Here is a 16805-nt window from a genome sequence, read left to right as displayed (position 1 = left end):
GGTGCGGACCCATTCATTCTCTATTCGGCAGGAATGGATGCGGATAGCACACAGTGTGCTGTCCGCATCTGCAGTTCCGGAGCGCGGCCCTGAAATTACGGTCCGCGGCTCCAGAAAAAAATAGAACATGTTGTATTCTTCTCCGCAATTGCGGATAAGAATAGGCAGTTCTATGGGGGTCCCGGCCGGGTGTATTGCGGATCCGCAATACACTACAGACGTGTGAAAGGACCCTTAAAAAAAACAAAGGATATTTAACTATAACAAACTAATAATAATATGTTCATGAAAAATACGGAATTTGGAATACGGAACCTGTGCTAATAATGAAACTTTTATGAGGCTAGACTGCCATCTTGTGGTATTAAAGCAATCCTCCGGTTCAAACCTATAATTTGACTATACAGTACTTGACACATGTACACGCCTGGTGGCTACTATTTCTCCTGACCCCTAATGCACATGAGCATGTGCATGTGTCCATCTCAGCAATTACAGTGGCTTTTCCCTGCTTCTGGAATTGCAGGTTCAGAGCACAGTGGATTTTCCCTGCTTCTGGAGCTGCAGGTTTAGAACTTAGTGGGTTTCTCTGCTTGTGAAAGTGCAGGTTCAGAGAGTAGAGGTTGTTCCCTGCTTGTTTCAGGTTCAGAGCTTAGAGGGTGTTCCCTGCTTGTGGAGCTGCAGGTTCAGAGCTCAGTGGGCGTTTCCTGCTTGTGGAGCTGCGAGTTCAGAGCTCAGTGGGTGGTCCTTGCTTGTGGAGATGCGGGTTTAGAGCTCAGTGGGTGTTTCCTGCGTGTGGAGCTGCAGGTTCAGAGCTCAGTGGGTGGTCCTTGCTTGTGGAGATGCGGGTTTAGAGCTCAGTGGGTGTTTCCTGCGTGTGGAGCTGCAGGTTCAGAGCTCAGTGGGTATTACCTGTGAGGCTTCTTTCAGTGCTTTAACCATTGTATAGACGTCCCCTGCCCACTCTCACATTATCCTGGCTATGCAAGCTGGGATTTCTGTAAAGAAATATAGTTCTGAAATCTCCTCGGGAATCTATACTATGATATATTTGAGTAATACTGACCTATACTGACTACAGCTGGCTCTAATGTCTTTAGGAAGACTCCATGAAGTAGTAAGGAAGTAACACATGTAGGATCAGACTACATAGGGTTGGTTTGTAGTCTGTAACCATCTAGAGACACAGATCTGAATAGGAGCTGTATACATCAAATAGTATGATAATTTTTTTATTTAAAATCACAGGAGCAAAAAAATAAACATTCTCTTTAAGTGCATCTTAGGTGCAATACAGTCATTAGCCAGCTGCTCCAGTGGCAGCAGGTAGTCTATTATATACACACTGTATGTGCGCCATCTTGGAGGGAGGACTTTAGAATAACTCATGAAATATAATAAAAATTAAAGAGACGTACACATTTATTTTTTAATAAATATTTATTGTTGAAAGACTATAATTTATTCCTTTGTCACCAGGGGGCACTGTAACACATTGCTTAGTCATTTGAAGCTGGGGGGCCCCCTTAATGCAAAGAGTTCAATGCACCTTCTTTAAGGAAGACGTTAAATATACGTTACATTCAGGGAATACACCGTCAATGTTAATTACAATACAATTAAAATAAATTACTTAGAAGGTGTTCAGATTTCCTGAAAAACTTGGATACAGTCAGTTTTTACCTAAAACAAGACACAGTCATGAACTATTCTGTTCACCAAACGCCTGAGGTTAAACCCAATTACCGCACCGCTACGGAAAGTCATTAGATCCGCCATATTTCTAATATGGAGCCTAATATGGAATGTGACTCTCGGTCGTCATGTAACATACACGTGAAAATTCTACACAGATGGAAAATTGCTACAAAAATAAATTGCACATATGAACAATCTACAGTTTTAATTATTTTTTTTCCCTTTGTGCATTTGACGATTTGATTCATAAAAAGAAATTACTTTCTGATATTTTTCACAGTTAAAGGAATAAACCACCTCGTCGTGTGCCAACTCTGAAATTAAAAGGTATGTCCACCATGATAACTACAATGCATGTAAAATAAAAATAAATGAACTAGCCATGATTAAAGGGGTTATCCCGTGATTAATGTAAAGAATTAAGAAAGCTAGAACCAGCCCTGCACTTCACATGGATCCAGAGATCTCCCCGTTCATTGCTCTGCTAGATTTATTGCAAGCTGACAGCTCAAGGGGCGTGTCCTTTATCGGGGGGGGGGGGGGGTGTACTTCCTGTTGGCACTCTCTTCCTATCACAGCTCAGGGGCATGTCCGATTTGGTGCAGCTCTCTCCTTGAAACTGTCACAGCTCTGTTTAGTAGATCTGGCTGCTGGCGGTTGAAGGATGGAACTGAGCATGTGCGACCACCTCAACAATGTGGACAGAGAACTAACAAAAAGAACAAACAGAAGGTGGAGCTATACAGAGATTTTATTGAATAACTCACTGGCTATACAACATTTTTAATTACATGCAATTACAAAAGTATTCAGAACGAGGCGCTGGTTTAAGAAATGAAGAATATTTTTTCGTGGGACAACTAACAAATATATATATATATATATATATATATATATATGTATATATTTTCATCGTATTGTGTACACAGGTCCTAGGCAAACCTATGTGTCTCTCTTCCTTTACTGTTTGTTGGTAGCAAGAAAAGGGGGAAGGGTGAACTGGAGTGCATGACTTCAGGATCAGACTACACGCAGGGTTTCTTTGTAGTCTGTAACCATGGAGACGCATAAATCTGCATACGAGCTGCATATGCAAAAGTACATTCTTATTTATTTTTATTGCCTTGCAGCAACAAAAATGGGCGTGCACATCATTTGATATGTCCTAAAGGAGATTTCTATCCAAATGTATAGCTATACTGGGAACTTCTAAGGATCCATGTATATCGTTTGCATTTTGTGAAAAAAGTTTTTTCTCATGGTTCCAAATATTGTCCCGGATTGCTTAGATCTCTGAATCCATATGAAGCCTATCCTGGACAGGTTTTACAATTTCTCAAATTGACCTAAGATTTAAACTTATCACCTACCCATGGGGATCCAACCAGTTTCCCACCAATCACAAGAACGGGGGGTCTATGGGATGCATGCGGTTAGCCGAGTACAGGGCATTGCCTATCTCTGCCAGTCCCATAGATTTGAATGAAGTGACAGCACACATGTTGGACCGCCACTCTACTCATATGGGGGGGCAGGACCCCCATTCTCGTGATCCTTGGGAATCCCAGCTGTGGTACTCCCATCGATCAGATTATTATCACAGATCACTTGGATATCTTTGGACAGCCCCTTTAAAATATGTTACTTTTTAAAAAACTTTGTTTCCTTTTCTAACCATTTTTAATATCTCTGCTTTCTGTCAGTGAATGTTAACATTCTGTGTTTATGTTGAATGGTTTTTCCAAAAACAAACAAACAATGAGCTCAAAAATCCCCTGTAAGAGACAGTTAATCCTTCCACGTCTGATACAGGTGCAGGGCTCGTAACAGTGTATCAGTCTGCCTCTGTCAACTGAACATGGCTACCTCATTTTGTAAGCTGTTGAAGGTATGCAAAAAGTTTTCATTCACTGAAAGAAGCAGAGATGTACTGAATAAAAAAAATAAAAAATATTACAAAGTTGCACAGCATTGCTTTATATCTTGATTAAGCTGAAAAAAAGCAAGAGCCGGCAATGCCCCATCCACATTCCCTTTTCCTCACCGACATGGAAGTAAATGGGAAAAGACTCCTAATTGTGCGACTTTCCCTTAGACCTCATGCACACAAACGTTTTTTCTTTCCGTGTCTGTTCCGTTTTTTTTGCAGACCGTATGCGGAGCCATTCATTTCAATAAGAACGCAAAAAAAAAAAAAACTGAAGTTATTCCATGTGCATTCCGTTTCCGTATGTCCGTTCCGCAAAAAAATAGAACATGTCCTATTATTGTTCGCATTACGGACAAGGATAGGACTCTTCTATGAAGGGCCAGCTGGTCCGTTCTGCAAAATACGGAATGCACACGGACGTCATCTGTATTTTTTGCGAATCTGATTCTGTGAAATGATTGTGTGCATGAGCCCTTAAAAAAAACCAATAATAATTGTAAACCAAGTTGCAGGAAGGTGTTACATGTTCATATTGCCTGAGGGTGGACATTGACATACTGGAGTAATCTCATTGCCTATTTTAATTTTTTTTTTATCTGGACCTTCTATTATTTAGTAACAAAAATAATAAAAAAAGATACTTGTGCTTCATTAGTGCCACGTGTGCAATACACACTTCACCTCCGCCATCGGCACCTGTATTGCTTTAATCTATGGATTTGCATTGTAAGACCCTGCGTAAATCGCATGTAATGCACCACGAGACATATCGTTACCGATCCTCTGCTGACGGCCACAAAAATACTGAAGGAACGCCCGTCCGGTCCCCGACGCCCTGCGTCCGACGAGGAAAACTCTCCAAATGGTTCAACTTTTTCCTATTTATTGCACGTGTTCACAAAAATATAATAATCACTCTATGCCGTCATTACAAGCTGCGTCACTCAGTGTCTTTGGGGGTAGGTAAGGGTTAAATATGCATCATTATCAGTAATGCTGAAAAAGTTCTGTGCTTGCTGCTTCCAAATGCAGGATAAAGCTGGCCATAGATAGAAGACATCTCCCTACTAGTCTACTTTGAATCTCGAATTGCAGGATCTTCGAAGCCCCACCCACATTCTACCTTGGGACCTCCTCTTAAAGTGGCAGGAATTCCTATTTTTATGCAAATTTGCATAAATCCCACCCTGTGTGATTCAGCTTGCAGGGAAGTCTTGCAAAAAGACTTTAAAAAATTGGCACTGTTGGCAAGTATGAGTTTATAACCAGGAATGGGTTCATTATTTCTATGGATATAAGCGGCTGCCGATCCCCATTCAGGACTGTTCCAGTAATCATGACAATTTTAATTAACTGTAATATCTCATGTCTATGGTCAGCTTCAAAGTGTGTCCTTAAAGGGTAAAGCACACTTCAATTGATAATACTATGAATAATGCACTAAATGTTCTTAAAGGGAATCTCCACCTCCTATCACCATGTCATTTTTAGATTTCTTAATATAATGGTTGAAGCTTTTTTTCTGATACAGAGCTTCAAATCCCCTGCACAGATATGCATAGCTGCCGCGAACTGCCTCTAGAGGGAGCTCACTGCATATTGAGCTCAATGTCTAACAGTATGCAGTGAGCTCCCCCTAGTGGTGGCTGCAGGCAGCCAGGATTTTATCATTTCGCTTTGTGTCTGTGTAGGGCAGTGTTTCCCAACCAGTGTGCCTCCAGCTGTTGCAAAACTACAACTCTCAGCATGCCCGCACGACCAAAGGCTGTCAAGGCATGCTGGGAGTTGTAGTTTTGCAACAGCTGGAGGCACACTGGTTGGGAAACACTGGTGTAGGGGATGTAGAGCTCTGGGTGAGACAAAGAAAGTTCCATCTCCAGTACTATGAAGCTATATGAATAAATCAGCATACAATGTGGGATATTTAAATAAAAAATGGTATTCAAAGATGGACATTCACTTTAAGTTAAATGGTAACAATGTCATGGAGCATAGATTCCATCTTAATCCTGTGCTCATTGTTGCCCCCTGCTGGCTAATGCGCTTCATAAGACTTTTGCCTAGAAGAGTTCGGAAACGGAAGCGACAACTGCTCTGAGCTCATTTTTGGATTACCAAAAAAGGTTGTCAAAGGTAAAGCCCATTCCACCACTTTCCCTGAAAAACTAAGCAGAATATCTAAAGGACTACTACCCCTATGGAAAAAAAAATAATCACAACTATACTGTCCCCTATGGACAAAAATATAGATATAAGCACATGGTAGTATTTTTAGAATGAGCTATCTGAGTGATTTTTGTCGCCCTGCGCTGTGCTTGGATTTTGGGGTTCAGTCTGTGCTTGAGGAGTGATCATGGTATACACGGAGTTCATGAGGCCGCTATGCACATATATATAGTATATACCTATATAGAAAAATACTCTGTGGCTTGCAGCGTCGTACAGCTGTTGTGTCCTTGGACGGCCATGTCGGGGTCCACTCTTGTAGATTCGTACAGAACACTCATAGATACAAATAACATTAGTCCATTTCTCGGAGGTTTGTGCGCTGCTTCTTCAGGACACGTCACTGTGGAGGTTTGGCCTTCGCACGCCGCTCCGATAAATGGTAATTGGCGAAGAGGGGACATTATTAGAGTTTCGAATTTTCATACAACCCAACGGTATAAGTGGGTAACACACCATTGAAAGATTTGCTGCTCTCAGTTGTGCTAAAAAAAAGTTTTTGGGGAGCGAATAAGCCCCCATCCTTCACTCAAACATCTCATAGTGACGAGTCTGCCTCACGCGAGGAACCATGTCCAATAGTAATCTGTTAATCAAGAAAACAGATGAAAATCAACAAAAAATTATAGACAATAGTATCCAGACACTTCTATGTGGCTCCCATCGACACCTCTGCCTGGACTGTACATCTCCTGTAATGCTGAGGTCTTCGTCTGTCTGTTCACCCCCTGCTCCTGTGTATTATATGAGGGCGCCATGAGGTCATGGCGGGGACCTGGGTGACTCCCTGTGATCTATCAATCACCCGGAGCAGAGGGAATGCAAACTGGGGTGAGATGGAGTTTCACTTAAAGAGGGAACTGTAATGCTAGGCTACAAACTGTCCTGCTTTGGTGGAATTGTCTATGAAAGAGGGTGAAGGTCTTATTCAAATGTTTCCCAAAATGGGCATTTCTAGGAGGATTTGTGGGTTGCACATGTTGGGTCAGAGCTTAAAGGGAATATACACCTTTTTTCTTTATGATTGCATTTTATTCACTTTGGGCTAAAAAACATTTCTTCAGTTGGTCTATTTCGCCGTTCTGTCACAAAGGGTTAACTGTGTGAATCGCACTTTCACTTTGCGTCATCTAATAAAACCTTATCTCTAAAAAACTAAAAGGTCATAAACACTTATTTAAGCCACATTCTTATCAGTAAGATAAGAACTGAGGTACAGTCAGGTCCATGAATATTACAATGGATTTGAAATGAAACAGACAAGATGTGCTTTACCTGCAGACTGCCAGCTTTAATTTGAGGGCATTTACATGCAAATCAGGTGAACGGTGCAGGAATTACAGCAGTTACATCTGTGCCTCCCACTTGTTAAGAGACCAAAAGTAATGGGACAGAATAATAATCATAAGTCAAACTTTCACTTTTTAATACTTGGTTGCAAATCCTTTGCAGTCAATTACAGCCTGAAGTCTGGAACGCATAGACATCACCAGACGCGGGTTTCATCCCTGGTGATGCTCTGCCGGGCCTCTACTGCAACTGTCTTCAGTTCCTGCTTGTTCTTGGGGCAGTTTCCCTTCAGTTTTGTCTTCAGCAAGTGAAATGCAGCTCCATCGGATTCAGGTCCGGGGATTGACTCGGCCATTGCAGAACATTCCATTTCTTTCCCTTAAAAAAACTGGTTGCTTTTGCAGTATGCTTTGGGTCATTGTCCATCTACACTGTGAAGCGCCGTCCAATGAGTTCTGAAGCATTTGGCTGAATATGAGCAGATAATATTGCCCAAAACACTTCAGAATTCCCCCTGCTGCTTTTGTCATCAATAAATACAAGAGAAGCAGTTCCATTGGCAGCCATACATGCCCACGCCATGACACTACCACCACCATGCTTCACTGATGAGGTGGTATGCTTAGGATCATGAGCAGTTCCTTTCCTTCTGCATACTCTTCTCTTCCCATCACTCTGGTACGAGTTGATCTTGGTCTCATCTGTCCATAGGATGTTGTTCCAGAACTGTGAAGGCTTTTTTAGATGTCGTTTGGCAAACTCTAATCTGGCCTCCCTGTTTTTGAGGCTCACCAATGGTTTACATCTTGTGGTGAACCCTCTGTATTCACTCTGGTGAAGTCTTCTCCTGATTGTTGACTTTGACACACATACACCTACCTCCTGGAGAGTGTTCTTGATCTGGCGAACTGTTGTGAAGGGTGTTTTCTTCACCAGGGAAAGAATTCTTCGGTCATCCACCACAGTTTTTTTCCGTTGTCTTTCGGGTCTTTTGGTGTTGCTGAGCTCACCGGTGCGTTCCTTCTATTTAAGAATGTTCCAAACAGTTGTTTTGGCCAGGCCTAATGTTTTTGCTATCTCTCTGATGTTTTTTTTGTTTTTTTTTTCAGCCTAATGATGGCTTCACTGATAGTGACCGCTCTTTGGATCTCATCTTGAGAGTTGACAGAAACAGATTCCAGATGCAAATAGCAGACATGAAATGACCTCTGGACCTTTTATCTGCTCATTGTAATTGGGATAATGAGGGAATAACACACACCGGCCATGGAACAGCGGAGAAGACAATTGTCCCATAACTTTTGGTCCCTTAACAAGTGGAAGGCACATATGCAAACTGTTGTAATTCCTGCACTGTTCACCTGATTTGGATGTAAATGCCCTCAAATTAAAGCTGACAGTCTGCAGGTAAAGCACATCTTGTACGTTTCATTTCAAATCCATTGTGGTGGTGTATAGAGCCAAAAATGTTAGCATTGTGTCAATGTCCCAATATTTATGGACCTGACTGTATAATGAGTGTTTATAATGTCTGAGATAAGAAATAAGGACTCGTCAGGGAAAATACAGAGCCTGCTACTAGAGAATCTCAAGGCTGTATAGAGAAAGGGGCTCAAATTTTTTATAAAATGAATACAATAATAAAAAAAAAATTGCCCCCGAAGGTGTACCATAGCCTTTAAATGTCTAATGGGTCGGGACATGCAAAATCTGTAACTGGGAGCTCCCTCATGTACCATTTATTAAATTGGGGCCCTCCTATTTGGCAAACAGGCTTTGGACCCTCTCAGACACCAGGGTCCTGGAGCCACTGCTACCTCTGCACCCCTTACAGCTATGCCCCTGTTGATTACAGTCTACTTACTTGAGTCCATAACCCATAATTATTAGTCCGATCAAGATCCCGACAGATCCATCCAGGTACCAAACTGACGAGTTGTGCTTGTACACCTCGGCGCTAATGAGGATGGAGAATCCCATGATGCCGCCCACCAAAGAGTTAAATCCTGGAGAGAAATTGGCAAAAAAAAAAAGAATATTATAGCTTCAGCAACTGCCAGCCCCATCTGTGGTACCGCTAGGCACGATGCCCGGGCCACTTACAGAATTTTTCTGTGACTCCCTATTAATTACAAAATTATGTTTTGTACAAAATTTACTAACAAGAACCAACAAAATTTAAAATGCAGCTTTGGTTGTGATGCATAAAGAAGATTACTATGAAAAATGTGCTTAATGTGTCCCAATGTTTTTTAACACTGTCTGTGCAGTGACAGATTATATGTGTGAACGGTCCCAGGGTACCTGTGGCCACCCACACCATCAGAGTTACAGCCCATGGTGGTATGGCTGTGGCACCATTCATAGTAGAAGGGAGGACGAGGGTGGAGGCTCAGACCCTCCATCCCAGCTCCCCCACCATGCGGCAGCTCCCCTCCAGCCTTCTCACTTGCTGCACTGCATCCCTTAATCATTGGTAAATTTATTTAGCTGTTTGGTCTGGAGACTGAATTTATTTAAGTGTCCGGTCTGCAGACTGAATTTATTTTGGTATCCAATGTGAAGACTGAATTTACATTGCCGTCTGGTCAAATTATTGAGGAGTCTGGTCTGGAGACTGAGTTTACCTTCATGTCTGGTCTGGAGACTGAGTTTACCTTCATGTCTGGTCTGGAGACTGAGTTTACCTTCATGTCTGGTCTGGAGACTGAGTTTACCTTCATGTCTGGTCTGGAGACTGAGTTTACCTTCATGTCTGGTCTGGAGACTGAGTTTACCTTCATGTCTGGTCTGGAGACTGAGTTTACCTTCATGTCTGGTCTGGAGACTGAGTTTATTTAAGAGTCCGTTCGTGTCCAGTCTAGAGACTTCCAGTTTGGAGACTGAAGTTATTTAGGGGTCTGGGGACTGAACTTATTATGGGGTACTTACCAAACACAACAAATTGCAAAGTGGTGTCGGGACTAGGACCTATGGTCTGCCTACTCTGAATCCATTTACTCGCCAACTTTGAAAATTTTGACATGAGGCTTCACTTAGAGGTGTCATACAATTCACCTAAAATATCAATCAAACAAGCAATATTTTCTGGTGCAAATACATTGTATTGTCATGTGCGCCATTTTCGCCAACTATTGATAAATCGGCCCCATAGATGCTGCCTGCATCCTGAGAACCAGATACAAGGCAAACATAAGGCTTACACTGTATTATAAAGTGAATAATTTTTATTTCATTTTATTTATATAAAGTTTAGAACTCACACTTAAAATCCAAGCTGCTATATATAATAAGATCATACAAGTAATATATAAAGTCACATAAATGTCCCATGGGAACCTGTCCTAACACTTCTGTTTTCTCTCTGGCTGGTATTTCTTCAGCGACAGCTAACAGTGAAGTATAAGACCCAGGCTGTAAGATACTAAGTATTCTGCACTGCCTTCATATTGTTTATTACATATCAATATTTGATTAAAGTTAGCAATTGTAATTTCCAAAATCACAGAGAGAGATCCTTCCTCAGCATGAATATATTAATGTGCCCTCAAGCACAAAAAAGGATTTGACAAAACTAGAGCCTTAAAGAGATGCTGCTTCCTAAAATGATCCTGCAAAGTAAAAAAAAAAATTACCCTGCTTGCTGAAGCTTCACTGTAAAACTATATGGCAGTATTATGGTAGTAATATTCTTGTACATAGGAGCAGTATTATAGTAGTTATACTCTTGTACATAGGAGGCAGTATTATGGTAGTAATATTCTTGTACATAGGAGCAGTATTATAGTAGTGATATTCTTGTACATAGGAGGCAGTATTATAGTAGTTATATTCTTGTTCATAGGAGCAGTATTATAGTAGTTATATTCTTGTACATAGGAGCAGTATTATAGTAGTTATATTCTTGTACATAGGAGGCAGTATTATAGTAGTTATATTCTTGTTCATAGGAGCATTATTATAGTAGTTATATTCTTGTACATAGGAGGCAGTATTATAGTAGTTATATTCTTGTACATAGGAGCAGTATTATAGTAGTTATATTCTTGTACATAGGAGCAGTATTATAGTAGGTATATCCTTGTACATAGGAGGCAGTATTATAGTAGTTATATTCTTGTACATAGGAGGCAGTATTATAGTAGTTATATTCCTGTACATAGGAGCAGTATTATAGTAGTTATATTCTTGTACGTAGGAGCAGTATTATAGTAGTTATATTCTTGTACATAGGAGCAGTATTATAGTAGTTATATTCTTGTACATGGGAGCAGTATTATAGTAGTTATATTCTTGTACATAGGAGCAGTATTATAGTAGGTATATTCTTGTACATAGAAGCAGTATTATAGTAGTTATATTCTTGTACATAGGAGGCAGTATTATAGTAGTTATATTCTTGTACATAGGAGCAGTATTATAGTAGTTATATTCTTGTACATAGGAGACAGTATTATAGTAGTTATATTCTTGTACATAGGAGCAGTATTATAGTAGTTATATTCTTGTACATAGGAGCAGTATTATAGTAGTTATATTCTTGTACATAGGAGGCAGTATTATAGTAGTTATATTCTTGTACATAGGAGCAGTATTATAGTAGTTATATTCTTGTACATAGGAGCAGTATTATAGTAGTTATATTCTTGTACATAGGAGCAGTATTATAGTAGTTATATTCTTGTACATAGGAGGCAGTATTATAGTAGTTATATTCTTGTACATAGGAGGCAGTATTATAGTAGTTATATTCTTGTACATAGGAGCAGTATTGTAGTGGTGTTATTCGATGTGTTATAGTTATTTTGTATCATTGTTGATAGTATCAGCAGTGACAGGGGTTTAATATTAATGCCATGTAGAATACAGACTATTACTGTTTTCCCCAGGTATGTGAATATGTTCATGCAGACGTATGATATGTTACACAATGTTCAGAATGGAATTTTGCAGCCCTGAGAACACGAGCTGCCGGGAATAATTGCTGTCTGGCTTTGTTTAATGGCTACATCTATTCCTCTGTGGTTTGTATGTGTGCTTCATCCATTATAAAAGTGCAGGCTCATAGCTGTGCCTCGGTGCAAATTGTATTAGTTGTGATGGAGCATCTGCCGGCTGCAGAGGAAGCAGTTTCTGTAATTATATCTACATGGAGCAAACTAGTTCTGCAGCCAAACAATTGCATCTGATCTGTCCCGTTCACTACCGGCCACAGAATATAAGTGAGATTTTAGAATAGCGTAGATGCCAGCTGCTGAAAGGTTAAACGAGTTTTCCAGGACCTAAATGGTGGCAGCCCATTGTTAGGACCTATCTGTCAATTTAGTTGGTCAGCGTCCGACCCTAAGAGCAGCCTTAGGTTTGTTGCTCAGCCGGTATTTACATCGGAAAGCCAGTGGTGGTAGAAATTTTCCACTGGCAATATTAAAGGGGTTGTCCCACGGAAATATTCAACAGTTTTCAAACCAAAACCTGACTGTCAATACTTTTGTAATTGCACGTAATTAAAAATATATTATAGCTACTGAGATATTCACTGAAATCCATCTGTATAGCACCACCTGCTGTTTGCTCACTGAGACGAACACACATGCTCAGTTCCATCCTTTAACTGCCACCAGCTGCAGCAGAAAGGACACACTCCCTGATAAAGGACCCCCCCCCCCCCCCCAAACTAAAGAACCGGAGCAATGAACTGAGATATTACTGGATCCATGTGAGGTACAGGGCTGGTTCTAGGCTTCTTAGAGATTGTCATGTACTAGACTATGGGCAAGCAGGGGGTGTCAGCTGCCTGCTCCACCATTCATTCTCTGACCAGGGGCGATGCAGTGACACCATTATGCCTGCTGCCGGACAGACGGGAGCAGATCTGCAGTTAGAGATCTGTTTTGTATGTGGTGGAATGTGAGCTTTAATTTAGGGGGCACATAAAGGGGCATTAAACTGTAATGGTGGCACATAAGGGGCGATAATATTTTGTGAGGGCACATTTGGGGCATCATACTGTGTTGGAGGCACATAAGGGTACATTGTACTGTATGGGGGCATGATACTCTGTGGGGGCACTTAGTGGCATCATACTGTTTAGGGAAGCACTAAAGAGGAATTATACTGTGTGGGAAGGCACAAGGGGGGGGGGGCACTATATTGCATTAGACTGGATGGGAGTACTAACAGAGCACCACTATGGGCACCATTTCTGTGCAGGTGTAGGCATCTTTACTATGGGGGGGCATCAATATTATGAGGAGGCTCTTTGTTACTGTTTGCGGGACACAAATGGGAGTGGGTAGGATACGCCATATATGGATAGGAACTGGGGTGGGGTTAGATTCATGGCTTAAAGGGAACGAGTTACGTTGAAAATGATGTCTGAGCTGCAGGCAGCATGTTATAGAGCAGGAAGAGCTGAGCAGATTGATATATAGTTTTCAGGGAAAAGATTCAGTATAACTTGTTATATACTCATTTAAATTCCTGCTCTTTCTATGTTTTGAAGTCCAGGAGGCGGTCCTATCAGTGACTGACAGGCTGCTGTGTATACAGAGAGAGCTGTCAATCACTGATAGGACCGCCTCCTGGACTTCAAAGCTCAGAATAAGCAGGAATTTAAATGAATAAAACACAAGTTTTAATGAATCTTTTCCCATAAAACCATATATCAATCTGCTCAGCTCTTCCTGCTCTATAACCTGCTGCTTGCAGCTCACACACTATGCTCAACGTGACAGGTTCCCTTTAATGCCAAAAAAAAAATGTTGTGTTATGCTGTGTGCAACACAGGTGATTATATATTTTGGGAGGTATGGTAACTCTTAGGGGGAAAGTTATTATGAGGGTAATATGTGAAGTCAGTTTTTGAGTCTGTGTTTGCATACTTTCCACCAAATTTATCAAACAAGACACACCGTTACATTTGGCTCGTCTTTAAAGGCGATGTGTACTTTAGGGGGCAATTTTTTATTATTATTACATTGTACTAATTATGAGCAAAAAATCTTTTTTTTTTCAATTGGTCTTCATTAACAATTTAGAGCCCCTTTCAATGTGCAGCCTTGAGATTCTCTAGTAGCAGGCTCAGAATTTTCACTCTGTTCCTTCAGGCAGCTCAGCTGACGGCTCCTTATATCTGATCTCTGACCTCCAAAACGCTCATAGTTCAATTATTATCTTACTGATAATAATGTGGCTTAAGTAAGTGTTTATGACCTTTTAGTAATTTAGAGATAAGGTTTATTAGATGACCGGCACACAGTGAAAGTACCATTCACACAGCTAGACAGTTAACCCTTTGTGACAGAACGGCTCAATATTTTTAATAAAGACCAATTTAAGAAATTATTTTTAGCCCAAAATGACTGCAATAAAAACATGCCTTTAAACCTGACTCTTTTATCTGCAAACGCTACTCCATTGTTCTGCAGCACCCCCTACTGGAGGGGCTTTGGGAATTTTTTTCAACAAAAAAAAGAAAGTGATAAATCTGGAGTGACTAACCATGCACACATTTCCACCTACTCTGCAAAACTGGTGAGTGGTGTAAAAATTTAAAAAGTTACAAAAATGTTGCACAAGTGACTTTGGAAAAACCTTATTTTCCAACTTTTTGAAGATAAAATGCAGGGCGTAGTAAGTTCTCCCTTAGTGTTTAGGTCATTGTCTAATTGGCTATGTTGTATTCAGGGGTACTATGAAATCGTGGCTAGTAGAAGTTATCATGGCGATCTGCCCCGCATAGAGAAGAAAAGGAAGGGTTAAGTCTATGGCCTTATTCAGGTGTCCGTGTCTGTGAAGACATCTATGACAAGATTGTCAGTGGTCACGCTAATTAATTTCTGATAGAAATGGTGGCAACCCTAGAACCGCAAGTGATCAGGAGAGGTGGTTGTGGTGTAAGTGTCCCAAAATATAGAATATATGGATTATATATTACTCCATTACTCACCATCAGTGATGAGCGCTCGACTCGTCAGGACCTTCCCCAACATGAATTTCACGATAGCCAATAGAGTGCAGAGAATTCCACTTAAAATGGAGACACTGAATAAAAAGTTATCCTGCAAGACAAGACAGGCCGGTTAATTAAATCTCCTGACATTTTGGAGCGATTGTAAAAAAAAATATCAAAATGTTTAAAAAAGAGGTCCTGTTTCCAGAACAACTGGGGGTTTGTTACAATTGTTTCCAGTCTGGACAATCCTCAACAGCACAAATTTCTCTCTGTGACCTGATCATTTTCTACAATGCATTAATCAGGGACTTACATGGAAATCAAGGCAGTAGATGGCAAAACTCTGAATCCTGTTCCCCAACGTGACCCCCGAAAATAGTACTACATCTTCATTATAAATAAAGTCCACCCTTCCTTTCTAAGTCCTTAATTTCATTCTATATCGGTATAGAGAAACACTTTTTTTTTCTGATTTGATAAATTATATAATTCCGTCTGCCTGAAGACTCCACTAGGGGGAGCTCACTGCATATGGATTTATACACTAAGCATTGAACTGAACAGAAGCTGTATAAATCTGTGTGCTGTGAGCTCCATCTAGTGGCAGCTGCATGTAGCTGAGCAGAAAATGTGGCTGCTGAGGTTCAGGGACAAAATAGATCCCATTTTAGAAGAAACTAGGAACCCTTCTCCCAGATATTTTGCAGCCATATGCTCTGCTCCGCTTGCTATAATTGGAGACAGGGGTGTACACAGATCCCATCCATTGTGCCCCATAGCAAAACATAGTATGGACCCCCCTCTCAGTGTGCTTCTAATGATTTTATGTTTATTTTATTAAGTGGAGGAAATTATGATAATTTTATAATAAATATTGCACTCCGAGTCAGTGGCCCACTTTACACTTTCTCATAAATATGGGACTCATTCTGAACATCATGTTTCTCAGTGCATTTACACCAGAAAAGTGCCATATACGCGATAAATATCCTTACAGTTGTCCCTTCAGATCATAAAAAAACTGACTGACTGCAGCCACCACTAGGGGGAGCTCATGGTATAGGATTGTATACAGCTACCATTTAGAATAAAGGAAGCTGTAAAACAAATCTCTGCACTGGGCTTACCCTAGTGGTGGCTGCCATAAAATGGAGTGGTTTTAACTCAGAAACAGAAGAATGGTGCATCGATGGTAAGTAAACCAGTTGTAAGAGCTATGAGAATGGGGGGGGGGGGGGGGGAGTGCAGTGTGCGCAACGTTCTGAGTCCGGCCAAAGCTTCATAAGGATTTATTTAATCCCCCCTCCCTCATGAGAAAATGCTGCACATAGGTTCTCCTTGCATCCTTCTAGATATCTCTGTTCCTTGAAGTCTGTGTTATTGAGCCTTGGGCCGGGGTTATAACATACTACATGGTATAAGGCTCTCCACACCGCGGCCCAGGCGTTTAGCATCTTAATTGGCTCGTTACATGTTTATTTGTGGTTCCTCCTCTGCAGTGAGGAGAACACAGGTCCATGTTTGTTCCATCTTCTCCCATCAGCTATTCATGGCTCCCCGGAGACAGGAACTTCATGCTTCGCCCCCGATTACTATTCCCCTCACAGAGCTGCCTCTCAATTTATTCGCACCACAGATCCGCACAGGGCAGCAACGTAGAGCGCGATATCCCTGAACTGTCATCTCCCCGGTACCAGCCCTGATTGT

General features: G+C 41.0%; 1 protein-coding gene across 1 annotated transcript in view; it reads right to left on the bottom strand.

Moving 5' to 3' along the window:
* Positions 1–3996: 3996 nt before the first annotated feature.
* TMEM163 (transmembrane protein 163) overlaps positions 3997–16805 on the bottom strand; it is a 135762-nt gene continuing 122953 nt past the window's right edge. The window contains exons 6-8 of the mRNA XM_044304951.1: positions 15093–15204; positions 9009–9150; positions 3997–6440 (exon numbers count right to left, since the gene is read on the bottom strand). Of these exons, the coding sequence (XP_044160886.1) occupies positions 6380–6440; positions 9009–9150; positions 15093–15204 (315 nt within the window). The 3' untranslated portion in view covers positions 3997–6379. The remainder of the gene's footprint in view (positions 6441–9008; positions 9151–15092; positions 15205–16805) is intronic.

This window comes from Bufo gargarizans, chromosome 8 (genome assembly GCF_014858855.1).
Source record: "Bufo gargarizans isolate SCDJY-AF-19 chromosome 8, ASM1485885v1, whole genome shotgun sequence".
In the NCBI taxonomy this organism is placed as follows: domain Eukaryota; kingdom Metazoa; phylum Chordata; class Amphibia; order Anura; family Bufonidae; genus Bufo; species Bufo gargarizans.
Note: the sequence above shows the minus strand (reverse complement) of the source record. Positions and strands in the feature narration are given on the sequence as shown.